The sequence below is a fragment of the Scomber japonicus genome, chromosome 2 (genome assembly GCF_027409825.1).
Source record: "Scomber japonicus isolate fScoJap1 chromosome 2, fScoJap1.pri, whole genome shotgun sequence".
Classification (NCBI taxonomy): Eukaryota; Metazoa; Chordata; class Actinopteri; order Scombriformes; family Scombridae; genus Scomber; species Scomber japonicus.
In genome coordinates, this window is record NC_070579.1 from 16,520,712 (window position 1) to 16,536,300 (window position 15,589).

The window sequence follows — 15,589 nt, forward strand, 5'->3', positions numbered from 1 at the left end:
CTGCAGTAGGTTGCTCAGGCTCCCCGTGTTGAATGCAAGACCAATCCCTGCCAGTCTCAGTGTGCTTTTCAGGAACTCACAGTTGGAATATTCTAAAATATGTCAAATCAAAAAATTTGAACTTCAAAGTGGGGCATTCAAAAATGCCAGTTTTCAGTGTGCTCAATTCATATCTTGCACAAGCTTTGATCTAGTATTTTCCACACGTTGTTATTTAACATACATTTCTGGTCCTATAAGATCCAAGCAAATTCTTATTCTATGCAGAAATTTAGATTGGGAAAAAGGGACCAAACACTCATCTGTCATCACTGACAAAAAAGTGAGCAGTAACCAACTGAACAAATGGATTTGGCAGCAGCAGAGATGCCCATGAATACTGTTGCATAGTCAGAGTAAGCAGTTTGTTCGCAGAGTGAGAAGCATTTGTTTCGTTTCGTTTCATTTGGCAGGTTTTAGTTCATGCACTGTCTGTCCCTGGCTTCCACTTGGCACCCAGGTCATCAATCCTCATGGTAATGAAGGCAGCAAGAATAGTTAAATCCAGTGTTTCCACCCACACTCTCCAATTCCACACCTCACCTCCCATATTACGAAAGGTTGACTCCTCATTACCATGACCTCCGGTGCGCTGTGTATTTTTACATTAACAGTCTGTGTGTACTTACTAATGTTACATTAGTGTTTTCTCAGTGTGTGTACCAGATGGTGTGCATGTGTGTGTGTATGCGTGTGCACGTGTGCTTGAATGTTTGTGTGCATGTTTCATTGTGTTTGTCTGTGTACCTGCTCGGGGTGATAAGGGCCAGTGTAGAGCATGTCCTTTGTTCTGCCAGAATTAGTCATCCTCCTGTGTCAGCACGGGTAAATTAAACCCTGCTTAATCCAAGGTTTGAGCCCAGATAGTTAAAACGTAAGCTTGGTGTCATAGGTAGGTTCATTGTTCTCTCAGTGGCAGATGTATCATGTCTTTAAACATCTTACCTGGTTAATATATATATAAATATATATAATATAGAGACATTGTGAGTTTTTCAACAGGCCTCTTGTGTGATACTCAAATATGTCACTGTGTGTTTTGAAGTGTTTATCCATTTTGAACATAAACACACACTCCTACATGCATACATCGTACCAGGTGGTCGGAATTTATGTTAATTCAAGTAGCCATAACAAGAGTTTATTTCCTGTTTGCCATTTGAGTCACAAGCGGCACTCAAGGTGTGACACACAACTCTGTCTCTCTTTCTCTCTCTTTCCCCCTGTTTATTCTTATATACCTCTCTCCCTTTTTTTGTGTTGCTATCTTGGGTTTCTACCCTTTAATTGTCTTTCTTCCTTCCTTTCTGTCTCTTCCTCCCCTGTGTTCACTCCACCTCCTTCTTCCCCCACTCTGCCTCGACTGCTTGTATTTGTCGACTCCCTCCCCTCTTGTGGCTCACTCCTCCTTTCTCTCTCTCGCTGGTCTCGCTTACTGTCAAGCCCAGCCACAGCAGCAACAGCGGCAGCGCCAGTAGCTCACTCTAGCCAGCTCTCAGTCACAAGCGGAGGCTGCAGTGTGTGTCTGTGTGTTTATGTGTGTGATTGCGCGTTTACCATGTACTTATCAGCCAGTATGCCTGCTTCTCTGTAAAGAGCGAATATAACATATACATGGAATTCCTCTAACTGAGGACTGGAGGAAGATATGTAGCAAGACCGTCCTGGAGCTCATTAAGAGGAAGAAGGAAGACATAACATTTCTCTTTCTCTATCTTGCGCGCTTCTTCTTTTATTTTAGTCTCTGTCCATAGTCTTTCTGTCGACTTCTCATTTTTAAAGCTCTCCTCTGACTATCTCACTGGCTCACTTGCTTGCTGCTGCTGTGTGCACCATAACTGTAAGTGGACTTCCTTCTCTCTCTCTCTCTGTGTGTGTGTGTGTGTGTGTGTGTGTGTGTGTGTGTGTGTGTGTGTGTGTGTGTGTGTGTGTGTGTGTGTGTGTGTGTGTGTGTGTGTGTGTGTGCGTGTGTGTGTGCGTGTGTGTGTGTGCGTGTTGTTATAGGCTGTATCTATGTGTGAGATCATATGTTATATATATATATTATTTATGTTTTATTTATTTTGATTTACTGTGTCCATAATTTGTGCCGAGCACAAATTTGCATGTTTGCATAAATGGCAAGTCATGACATCTGTAATGACTTAATTAGGCCGATTTGTAAAGAAACAGCAGTGTATTCATGTAGACACCACTGACCTCCCTGGTATTTGTTGGCGTTGCATGTGAATGAATGCCCTCTCCTCCAGGTATTCTCTGCAGTCTTTGTGTGTGTGTGTGTGTGTGTGTGTGTGTGTGTGTGTGTGTGTGTGTGTGTGTGTGTGTGTGTGTGTGTGTGTGTGTGTGTGTGTGTGTGTGTAAGAGAGAGCGAGAGAAACAGTTGGGGTGAGAAGGAATGATAGTTAGTGTGTATTTGTGTGTGTGTGTCACTCTGTCACCCAGGGCGTAAAGAAAATCAATAGATCTACAGCTTGAGTTGGACCGTTTACTTCTGCCAAGTGATGGGCAGACACTGTGGCCTTCAAAGGTCCACAGACAAGCATTTGGAATTGCCTGCAGATGTAAAGTACAGTGTGACAGCTCTGTGTGCTCCTGCACAAGTGTCTTTCATTTTTCGCCAAAGATTGATCTTTTGTGCGTGCACGTGTTTTTTTCAAGAGCATTTTTTGTGTTTGGGAAGGTATTTGTCTCTTCACCAATGTAAAACGTCTCACTGGCAAGCAACTGTCACTTATTTTTAAAACTAGTGGAGATCATGGATCAAAAGTTTTTCTCGTAGCCCTAAACCTGTATGGCCAATAGAACTAGTCAAGGGAATGAGCAAGAGCAAGCGAAAAGATAGATAGAAAAAAGAGAGAGCCGGAGCATGAGAGGGAACAGAGCGAGACCATCATAATCAATCCTCCATGATCCTGGAAGAGCATCATTTGTCTTCCTTTCTCACTCCACTCCTCCTCTTGCCCCCATCTTTCTCTCATTTTCTGTGGTACAGCCACTTTGATCTTGTGTAAGAAGACAGTCTCCAGAGCTTCATTACTTTTAAAGCCTTCATCGTGAGGGGCCATAAAAAGATGCTAAGGAATGGATTTCCAAGACCATTTACCAGATGTTCTGTACCGGCTTGCAACTAATGGCTACATGGGGATATAATGTTCCTCTACGGTGTGTAATGGCCTTCTGTGCCTTGCGCTATGGGTTATCAGGGCAAACTGGGATTGGCCATGATACGTCAGTGTGAACGAATATGACGTTGTGCATATTAAATGGTGCCTACTGGGGATCCTGGCTCTGTTTAATTTATAAGGACATGGCACTGTGCTGCATAGACTTGTAACTGAATATGATGCTTGGGGTTGTGTGTCTTTCTTTGGGGATTTGACCGACCTCAAGCTGATGTTGAACCTCTCACTATCTCCCAATAGTGTTATATTTTTTTCCCATTATAACACTATTGACTGAACTTGTGTTTCAGCCCCTTCCTCTTTCTCTTTTTGTCTGTGCACGCGTGTTTTGGTCTACTTGTGAGTGGGACAGGGCAAGATAATGTGTTCGGGGCAGTGTTTTGCCATAAGCATATGGGGATTCGAATGGGGTAGCTAGAAAGTGCTTGGGGAGGAAATGATTGAGAGAAAAGGTCAGTAGACAGGATGCCCTTTTTTATCTGATATAGGAGGCTGTTGAGACAGAGAGAGAGTAAGAAAGAGAGAAAGAAGTGCAGTGGTAGGAAGAGGGAGGAAGCAAGATTATAGGTTAAAGTGTAGACAAATAGCCAAACAATAAAGAGAAAAAGACAGATTAAAGGTAAAGAAAATAAGTTGTTACTATAACTAGCGCAAGTGAGCAATGCAAAATATATTTAATGAGTGACTAAATCTAACTCACTCATGTCTGTGATGACTTTATATTGGGGAATACAACCGCCATGTGACCTGTGTGCTTTGCTGTGTTTTGCAGTGCTACTGTAGCTCTCATTAGTCATGCTCACTTAACAACACTTACCATATGACCCCAACTCTATGACACTGTTACCTTTGTCTTGCTTTTTAGCCACACTAATGGCATGCATCGAGGGAATGCAATGTTGATCCATTCATCAGTCAGTACATCTGTCATTCTGGGCATCCATCCACTGCTTTGGTCCAGCTTGAAATATCAGTATTAGATGGTTTGCCATGAAATTTTATTCAGAAGTTCATCATTCCCAGAGAATAATTCTTACTGATCCAATGACTTTTCCTCTAGCAATCAATCAGGTTGATAGTTTCGGCTTGAAATGTGAAATATCTCAACAACTATCTCACATATTGCCATGACATTTGGTACAGTTATTCTAGTTTCCCAGTGATTGAATCCTAATGACTTAGGTGACCTCCTGACCTTTCCTGAAGTACCCCAGCAGGTTAAAGTCTTCACTTATCCTATGGAAAATGTCAACATCTGCTGAATGTCTAATGGTGATCCTGACTTCCTTTAGTGCCACCATTGATTTAACACTTGTTATATCATTGCAATGAAATCTGGTACACACATCTGTGTCTCCCTCTGGATGAATTATACATTTGTTTATCATTATGATGCATTCATAATTATAATAATTTTTCAAGCAAAAATGTCAAACATTTGATGGTTTTGGGTTCTCAAATGTGAGAATTTACCTCCTCATCTTGTTATGCATGATAGTAAATTGAATACAATTTTGCACTGGTCAGACAAAGCAATTGTGATAGGGATTTTGAGCTATTTCCTTATTATTTATTGCTATGATTATGTATTTATATATATATATATATATATATAGTCAAAGGTATTTAGGTATTAGTTTGAGCACTAGTTGCAGCATCCAAGGAATGTGTGCGTAAGCTTTCTGTTTGCTTGCACCTGAACATAATTTGCATTTATTACAAAAACAGACGCAATCCTGTTTTCATCTTCACAGACACGGTAAAGCCTTTGACAGCTATCTTAAGCAACAGACAGAGACAAGACACAAATTGTCTTGTTTTGTATTGTCACTTCAGTGTTCGAAGAACCATTAACGGCACTACTGTGAAAGCCCAGGAATAAGAAAAAAACACTCAACTTTTGTTGATGATAGGGCCAAAAATTATACTGTAGCATCTCAGTATTTCACAGGGGATTGTGTGAACAGGATGCAGATACTTTAATTAAGATCTTTTTTCCCCAGTATGATGAAATATGTGGAATCACCTTTGTACCTGTTGTTAATCACCTACTCTGTGTTTTAATTGTGTTCAGAGCAGCCTGTGTCCTTGGCACGGCCTTACCCCACCCCTCCTGCAGCAAGAGCTAGTATGTTGATGGTGTTATTTGCAGGTGCAAGAGTTTTTTTTTTTTTTTTTATGTGGTGCGTGTGGCCGTACATGCACCTGGGCATGCCATTGATGTAGTGTGTGTGTGAGTGTATGGGTGTGTGTTTTCTATGAATGTGGTTCATCTCTCTTCGTTATTGATGGGCTCATTCCCTACCTCTTGCTCCATGACCCAGTTCTTGTACGTTGACACCCTCTGTTCTGCCTGCAGCAACACATGTTGTCAGAGGAGTGAGAAAGGCGAAAAGGAAGGTGAAAGAGAGACAGAAATGGATAGTGGATTGTATGTCCCCGTGCTGTGTGTCAACCTGATCACACACGGCCTAGAGAGTGTTTTTTTTTTGTTAGATCACACGGCTCAAAGTGATTTCTGACACGTTATGTCTGGCACCTGTTTCTGACACCTCTCTGGTACTATCAAAGGAAGAAAAGAGTTGTTCAGTTGCCTGTTTTTATTGTTCTTTTCTTTTTTTAAAAACCATTTGCTTGCTGCTGGTAAAATATATCCCGTGTTAACTGGCTTTTTGTCTTTCTCTGTTTTGCTCTACAGAGCAGCTTCCTGGGCAGTGCCACATTTTCCATAGGCGACCTGCTTAGGGCTAAAGATGAACGATTGACCTTGAGCCTCAGGTAAGTCTGTGCTTCTGGTATATGCTGTTCATTGTTCTCTGTGCTTCATTACATTAAATAAAATTCAGACAACAGTCAAAAGGTTATGTCTGTTCACACAAGAACTGACCGTCCAAAATCAAACTGAGATGAGATGGGAAAACAAACGTACCTACAGATGTTGTAAGCAGCTTTAGAAATGATGCAGGTTTCCAGGTTTGTTTGTTTCTGGGATGTTATGTTAGCATGTGGGAATACAGTACTAGGATCTGCTTTTGTTTGTTTTTGTGGTAAATAGGGTTGGGAATAAATGTATTTTCTGAGAAGTGCTTACATTAATAGAAGGAGAAGGAATACCTGTGTTGTCTTTTAGAGGTGGGCCAATAATATTTTATTTTTCAAAGGTATTTTAGTATTAGTTATAATAAACGTGGACCCAAAAATTGAACATCATTGACTAATACATTTAAAAAAAAATTGGTCTGCATGCAATCATGCTACATAAAGGTCAAGACCTTTATTTGTAGTTATTCAAACTAAGGTGAAATGTCATCAAAAGCAAACAAAAAAACAAAAAAGGAAAGTTAGAACTTGGAGCACTAACTTGCTTAAAGAAGGACTATAATGATATAATCAATAATTGTGGCATGAGGAAGATTGAATATTTTCCTTTTGGAGGACACATTGACACATCACAAAGGACAGATAAGCTGTGCTCCTGAACATGATAAACAGTATGTCCTTCTTATGAACACCTTGACATGATTGCCAAGAAGTAAACTGCAGGTCTATAAATAAATAGCTACTGAGCTTTGACAGGCATGACATGGTATGTTGCTGGTAGGTTTAGTATTTTTAAACGCTGCCACAGAGGTGAGCTGAAGTCAGTCCTGTCATATGTGTGTGTTTGTGTGTTTGCTTGTTGTTTCAACACTGCTTCATAGAAACAAGGAAGTTCTGACCTTTTGTATTATGTGTAAATGGACGATTTTGCATTTCACTGTGAATTGGGCTACTGTAGCCGCAATGGTTCAGACAGGAATGTAAAGTCAGTTTTTTAAAGTTTTTTTTAACTATGTTTAAGTATAACCAATAAAAAACAACAACTGATTTAACAACCTCATCTAATTGCTACTGCTCCTGCTAATTTTTTGCAGGCCAGAGGCTGCACTGCATTGGAAACACCAACTGCCCCACCTTAACCCGAATGTAATAGGATTTAAGCTTTTACTGCCACTATCTGCTTGCAGTTGCTAATCACTATTGCCACTGCTCCAATTCACTAGCCAGCAGAGACTATCAGGAATTAGACAATAAAGTATTATTCAACACCACCACATATTTTATCATCATTAAAGTATTATGTCTTAGCTACACAGAGTCTGTTCCCACTTTTTTGTTTGTTAGTTTTTTGTCATGTTTTTGGCTCTCTAAATAGACAGAAATCCAGCTTTGAACAGAGTCATTATGCTCTGGTTGTATTATAGAGCACTATGTCATTATAGTATACTGATGAGAATGTTACTCTCTGATTCAGTAAGAGTTATAAGGCAGAAGATTTTCTTGTAAACCAAAAAGAGTGTTTTGTTCAAGCGCACACCTGGCTGTGAAGTGAAGGTCATTAAGGTTACCATGGTGACCTGTTACACCACTGGCTATTGTGTAAATGAAATGTGTGCTATTTAGTGTTGCATGTGTACATTTTCTTGTATTGACTGTGTGTTTGAGATTATACCAGCATGCGTAAAGCATTTGGTCTCAATTTAGTCTGTACTTGAAAACCTGTTAATGTATGTGGCTCAAGCTCATCCGGCACAGACTTTCTTGTGAAGGCCTAAAAAAAAAAAAAAAGCACAATGCATAATGGCTTTTAATGCAACTCCTGCCTGCATTCAGTGGACAGGATGTCTCTCCCCCACCTGTAAACTGTTAAGATGAAATTGCCTACGTCTCCCGATTGTATTGTCAAACTGAATTTCCTTTTCCCTCACATCCATAGTGTGTCTGAAAATATTCCCCTTTGGCAATCCTCTCTCTATTTTTCTTCTTTTTCAACTCTCTTTTGTTATTCTTTTCATTTCCTGTAGATGATCCCAGGTCACTGGGCATAATTGTATCTTGCACAATTGACTGTATGAGCTGCAATGAGAATAAAGACCGCCACCCCCCACCCCCAAGTGTGTGTGTGTGTGTGTGCGTGTGCAGTTTTGTGCAAGTATTGTTATTGCTATTCAACGTTACAGACTTGTCATTTTATTCCCCTGTAGTCTCACTGTGTTGTTGTGTTTCTGGCCCATTTTGTTATGTTGTAGTCTATGTTTTATTCCTGAGGATAACGTAAAGTTCTCCCACGACACTTGCAGTACAGTGCTGCCACAACACTTTTTAATAACTGAAAAAACTCTGTTCCCTCTTGTTGTTACCATGCTGTCTTCAGCACTGTTACTATAGCTTTTTCAACTTATACCTACTAAATGCTAAATGTTTAGCTACATTCTTCACGACAGTGGTTCCCAAAGTGGAGAAATAAAGTAGAAAAAAATCACATTTTTACTTTACAAATCATATTGATTTCAGACTTACAGACTCTAATCTTTTTTTTTTTTTTTGTTAGGTCTTAACAAATTACTCAAATTACAGACGGGAAAATCCTGATTTGAACTGATCACAACATTGGCAACCAGTGACAAGTGATGGAAAAGACATTGCTCAATTTTGAGATATATTTGGCACCCTTGCTTTAGGGGCTATTAGCAATAACTACAAAAAATTAAGAACTGTTGCTTTGTACAATGAGATCATGCTATGATAGATTTGTGTTCTTTTAAAGTGGTTTAACAATTCAGTTGAGGGAACCAGAACTTTGGTGAATAGTGACAGGCACCATATTTAAAGTATTCTCTGCACAAACAAACATAAAAGTTATTATGGCCTGAAGAATTGTTGCTGGTGTGGTGTTGGAGTGAGAATGTGTGTGTACACTGATGATCAGTGATGCATGTTTAACACTTACAGACACACAGAGGGAACTGTCTTGATTCGATATGCTGTTTGCTTGTTGGTTCACCCAGTGAGAAAACATTTCAAAGATGAGCAGCTTTTCATGAGCATGTACAGTATGATTCATTCTGGGCTATTTGACCTGTGGATGAGCCTCTGATTCACAGTTCAAATTAGTTCTGCTGGCCAGGCAGCTCAGATGCTGCAGCACTGACATGGACAGGAGTGCAATTCACTCTGCCCGTTAAGGAACAGATGCTTCATTTTAATACAGTGTTCTAATCCCCACTCAGTCAGTCGTTGCAGAAAGTAAGTTAATTTGAGTTGACTTCGCTCAGCAGAAGGAAAGTAGGACTACTTTATCTCCATGAGCCAAGGATTGATTCCCTTCAGTGAATCTCAAAACCAATATGACTTTGACCAAGTTCTCTTTATAAGCTCTAGGTTTACATTGGTGCTGAGAATATGTAGAGAGGAAATTGGTATTTGACCAGTGTGTGTATGTGGCTTTTGCTTTTGCTTTGGCCCTTCAGTAAAGTTCACTCTGCTACAGGGCTGTCCACCTCAAAGCTCATACCTTATTCCCATGAATTTTCTCTGCATTTCAGCTCCTCTGCCAGCTCTCACGCTCACTTTCATGTGAGGATGGTTAGGATGTTTGTCACGGATTGTTTTGTTTCCTGTAAGGCACGACCAGTTTGATTTGGGTCATTTTTTTGAAGGTTCCTGACAGTGTTGTGTTGAACAAACGGGAGTTACATGGACTCAGCCCTTGTGAAGATATTTCTCTTTTGTGGGCACCAGAAGCCATTGAAGTGATGATGAGGTTACCGTCCTGCAGCTCTCACATGGTGCTCATACCCACCAGCATACAAACAGAAGCAGTGCAGGCATATGTCTACAAGACATGCCTACACAACACACGGATAATAAACTTACAATACCAGAAGAAGCTAGTTGGTGAATTGAGTTTCTTTTTTTCTTTTTTTTTTCTTAAGTCAGGACCTTCATGAAACAAAGAGCAGGCATCTGATTTAATTAGAGAATTATTAATGATTTGTTTGGTCAGCACATGAAGTCAGTTCATATTAACCAGAGATCTGATGGTCATTTTGTAAATTCACCAGCAAAACATTTCTTAAAAAACTAAAACTACATGCTAAACGCATAATTCATAGGCTGAAGCCTCTTTGAACGTATTAATAAAGATTTTTACACACATAAAATAAAAAACTGGAAACTGAAGATAAGGACTTAATCAGAATAATACTGTATACTTAATCATATTTGTACACTTAGTTCTGAAGTCTTGTAAAGAGACATTACTGTAGACAGATGCTGGCAAAGGTTTAATGATTAATTGTGTCATAGCTGTGTTTTTAAATGTGTTCAATGTTTAAAAGTGGGTCATGTGAGGTAATTTTAGATATGCAGCATGATATTGGGGACATGTTTGTTTCTGTATGTATACACACTCATTTTGCTGCATGTGTTTGTAGATATGCTTACGTCAGAACAGTATGTCCTCAGTGTTCTCCTGCTTGAGGTTATGCTTTTGTCTTGGTACCTGCACAGAGCCTGTAGTAAATCTCTCCTTGTGTGTTATATGGACTTGGATGCCTTGCCTGATTCCCTTGTGGCCATTACTCACATAGGATGAATGAGCTACTGTACCTTAGAAATGCTCCCATAGTTGGCCTAGTAATGCATCACATGTGGTGGCACATACTAAGTCACAAGTGGATGTTCACGATGTGATAGCTAGTCACTATCATAATATTCTTAATCTTAATTGTCTACAGGTTGCAAGCATAGATGCATGTAGTGCATAACTTGTAGTGTCATGCTGAATAATGATTGCAGGATTTGAATGCAAGTATGTTGATACTGATAGCAATGTAACATGTGATATAAATGGTTTCCTGTCTACCTTGCTGTTTGTTCTATATTTCGTTGCATTTTTATTTCAAACCCAAGTGAGAAACCCATTTTCCTCGACTTGCAAGCATTTATCCTGCCTCTCTGCAAGCTCTGCAGACATTTCTTTTGCCAGATAACTTCAGAAGGGTTGTACCTGTTTTTTCCCCTCCAGTACGGAGCTTTGTCGGCACGAACATTCTAAATCTAGCATGGTTTTAATGGGGACCTGGGACGAGCAACACAACCAGTGTGCTACAGCAGCTGCAAAGATGTTAGCACTGCAGAGGTCTCTCAATAATGCATGCTATGTATACACATGGGAGGAAAGATTATTATCTCCAAAAAGGAGGTGAGGCTCCTCCACCCCACCGCAGCAGTAAAAAGTGCTGTCTAAATAGGACACAGGTAATCTGAAAATGTACATACAGTGTATACATAAGTGTACAATACATAAAGAATGTATTTCATTAGCATTAACTCACATACACATTGTGCATTGTTTCCATTCTAACAATTTCTATATTGTTTTTTCACCCCAGATTTACTTTGTCCCTCGTGCTCATTCTCTTGCCCTCTCAGTATCTCTGTGTAGTTCCCTTTTGCTCTTCTTGTTATCTCTGAAACTTTATATGCTCAGTCGGAGAGGCACTCTATGACCCAGTTCTACAGCACAGTTTGAGATTTGATTTTGATATGAATTTGTATGCTTGTGTTAGTGTGTGTGTGTTTCTGTGTGCACATGTGTGTGCATCAGAGATTTACCATGGCAAGGCTACATTATCACAGACCAGTGCCTCTGCTGCCTGGCTCCTTGGCTTATTCATCCATTCCCATTGGATAGAGCCTCTCTTCACTGTCCCACCAGTAACAGTTTAGACTCCTATCATGATAATACCATTTTACCACCCCAGAGCCTTCACTATTGCCCTGTCCCAATTCTCTTACTTATCCTCAGACAGCCAACTCTCCCTTACACTGTATCCCCTGTGTTTGATTTTTATCAGAGCCTCACCTAAAAGCCTAAAGATCAGCTATCTTATCCAGTAGTGAAGAAAAATGTGTGTGTGTGTGTGTGTGTGTGTGTGTGTGTGTGTGTGTCTTTCTATCTTTGCGAGAACCAATTCCAGTTGAAAACCAGCTTTGTGAGGACGTTTCCGTTTGGTGAGGATTTTCTGGCCTCACAACTTCAAAGGGCAATTTGAGGACTTGGGTTTAAGACTTGGTTTTAATATTATGGGAAAAATTGGGTTTAGGTTCATTTAAGGGTAAGGGTTAGGTTTAGGCATTTTGTTGTAATGGTTAAGGTTAGGGTAAGGGGCTAGGGAATGCATTATATCAATGGATGTCCTCACAAGGGTATAAAGGCAAGAGTGTGTGTGTCTCTATTAATTTTACTATGGGGACATAAATCTATTTTGTGGGGTCTCCCTCCCTTGTGGACAAAAAGCTGCTCCCCATGAAGAAAAATATTCAATTTTAAGGATGGTTTTGATATGGGATTAGGGTAAGATTAAGATTAGTGTAAGGGTTATGGTTAGCCATGTGGATCGTATAATTAAAGGGGGTGTATTATGCACATTTACAGTTCTATATATTTTAATCTAGGGCTCCCCTGAAATATCTTTTCATGATTTATAGTTCAAAAATACTTATTTAACTTATACTGGCCCTTAACACAGTCCCTCAATTAAGCCTCTGTCTGAAACATCATCAACAAATTCTACAGTAGTTGTAGAATTTCTCTGCCTTTGTAGCTTTTTTTTTAGATACATTAATTCATATTTTTGGCAAAGTCTGATCCAAAACATCAGAGTGGACAATGCAAACAACTCATGGAAACACCTTAGCAAAAAAGGCTACAGAGCAGACGGCTATTTATGGGAATGCAGACAAGTTATAAAAAAATATCTATATAGCAATATATATAGCAAGTGAAGCAATCAGGGCTGGTTGAAGCCTGGGCTTTTGACTTGCAGGGGACATTTCTACATATGTTTAGCATAGATATCCAACATCATAACATATTAATTACAGAAAACACCAAAAAGCATAATAAGTCCTCTTTAAAGTTAAGCCGACAATACAGCGTCTCCCATAGTCACAAAAACAAGACAGTGTGTGTATTTGCTTGGAGAGGCCCAGTGGAATTCTAAATTAATTATCTCCTTAAATAACAGACAGTATTTAAACAGCAACTTTTGTGTGTACATGTCTGCATGTGTGCCAAATATAAAGCAGTCGTGCTAATTACACTATCCAGTGAGTTGATCCCCCCCCCCCCCCACCCACCCCCTGACAGTCATACAGATTCACACACACATCCTATTTTTTCACACTGTAGTCATTAGCTGTTCATTTTAACCACAGACAGTAAAACATGAAAATGAATGAAATAAGGAGGATAATTATGAAACATATAAATGTCTTTATTTATGGTGTCTCCGCTTTATCAGTGCAGCAGTGACTAGAGGAACATGTGTAGTGAAGCACTTAGGGGAGACTAAAGGACACTTAAGGCCACCGCATTTGAGTGTATGGCTGGTGGGAAATGCTTTATCTGTAGTTTGCACATGGAAGGGACTGTTGGATTCAAATGTGTGTGTACAGCGCATGTGCGTGTAAGCGAGGAATCATCGAATAAAATGCATTTAATGCAGGTGAAATGGGTTTACACTCACATCACTTTGCATGCACACAAACACACAGAGATAATCATGCCCACATGTATTCACATTCAATATGTGCATGCACAGTCAGAGATGCTGCATATACAGTAAATATGGTAATACTGACACACATAACTGCACCACATATGTATGTAAAGGAGGGAGAAACGGTACTCATTTGGGCTGAAATAAATGCACATATGGTCTCCTTATTTTTCCTCCTTCAACAGTAAAAACGTTCTTTTCTGCACAGTTCTTCTGCATGATCTGTGAGATCCCCCAGGCATAAGGGCTCATGGGCAGAATATGGAAATAACTCACTCGGCCAATGCTGCACCATGGCATCAAAATGCAACTCTGAGAGAAAAATTTAAAGAAAATATGCATTGACATGCTGCTTTAATTACCTGTCAAGAGTAATTACTAATCCAAGAAACAGAGCAGGAACATCAGCGATAACCCCAAGCATAATGTGGAGCTGTTAACTTACATCCACATTAAACAAGTAATAGAGCTATGGTGATATCTATTTGTCCAAGTCAATCATACATCAGGTTTTTCCTATAGTTCATCTCTTTGCAACATAAGACATACAGGTCTAAGAAATGGAAAATGAGATGTAGTGTTAGGAGCCAAAGATGGAAAAGAGATTTAATAAATCTGTCCCGACGTGGTGCTGAGGCATGCTAGGGGCATAGCTCATGCCAAGTCCTTGTCTAAGTGATGAGAGGATGATAATTAGAACAAAATGGAGAGAGGAAGAGAGAATTAGAGTAGGTGTATAAAGTCATGTCTCACAGGTTTCTGTTTGTATTTTTTTATTTTTATGCCATCCTCTGTTTTTGCTCTGAGATTAAATTGTGGTGTTCCATCATTCAAGCACCCTGCTGGGTCGATTTAACAGAGAACAATGCAATCTTTCCTTTTGCTCCAACTCCTATATGTACACCAGAGAAGGTGAGGTCATGCATAATATCCTGTCTCCCTTGCCGTTTAATATCATCCTCAATAATGCAATGCAGTGTTCATTTGTAGGTATAAAATTGGCTTAAAATATATAAATGTTTGTATTTCTGGGTGGATGCCCTCCAGTCTAAATAACAGGTTTTGTAATAATTATGTTTCCTACTTAACTCAGTTAATTAGAGGCTATATTGAACAATCTAGCTGTACTGTATGCTAGTTTGAAATTGCACATTGCACATTTACAGAAATTACAACCAGAAATACACAATTGCACTCTATATGTACAATACACAGGTTCACACAAACACATCATCACTCGTCACATTATGTTGTATTATACTCTAGTTTGGTAAACTTGGTCAAGAGGTAGAGCAGGTTGTCCACTAATCAGGGGACTCGGCTCCTCCAGTCTGCATGTTGAAGTGTCCTTGGGATACTGAAAGACACTGAACCCCAAATTGCTCCCAGTGGTGTGTAATTGTGCACTAGATGATATCCTGATGGGCAGTTTGGTAGTAAACGTTTATATTTCAGTCAATTCATTTGGCAATTGTATATATGTTTCACTTTAATTGTATTTGTTTTTTTACTTTTTCTTTTTCTATGGGGTTAATTATGTACACTCTCTCTATCTCTTTTTCTCTCAATTTCTCTCTCTCTCTCTCTCTCTCTCCGTGTGTGTGTGTTTATAGATAGATAGATAGATAGATAGATAGATAGATAGATAGATAGATAGATAGATAGATAGATAGATAGATAGATAGATAGACAGACAGACAGACAGACAGACAGACAGACAGACAGACAGACAGACTCATAAGGATGAACATTGTATAATTTCTCACATCTCAACAGTTGCAACAAAGCTAGAACAGGAGATGTTGGTAAACCTAAGTCTGTTGGTGCTTTCCGTTTGGCTAATGTAGCTCCTCACTTCCCTCACTCATGTCTCTTTCTCTCATTTCATTTCGTCCCACGGGGGGATGTGAGAGAGGTGTGAGGACAGAGGAGTTTTATTTACCAAATGAGACATGCTCACTCACTGCAGCATTATTTTAA

At 39.6% G+C, this 15,589-nt stretch overlaps 1 protein-coding gene across 2 annotated transcripts in view; it reads left to right on the forward strand.

Annotated features, from left to right (window-relative positions):
* The window catches only part of inpp4b (inositol polyphosphate-4-phosphatase type II B), a 139,092-nt gene that overhangs the window by 43,648 nt on the left and 79,855 nt on the right, over positions 1–15,589 (forward strand). The window contains exons 1-2 of one of the 2 annotated variants that reach the window (XM_053332650.1): positions 1,793–1,879; positions 5,920–5,999. Coding sequence is in view for 1 of the 2 variants with exons in the window: in XM_053332658.1 (XP_053188633.1) it covers positions 5,920–5,999 (80 nt within the window). In the remaining variant the exon portion in view is untranslated. Of the gene's footprint in view, positions 1–1,792; positions 1,880–5,919; positions 6,000–15,589 lie in introns of those variants that run through there. The other variant, XM_053332658.1, reaches the window with a different exon arrangement.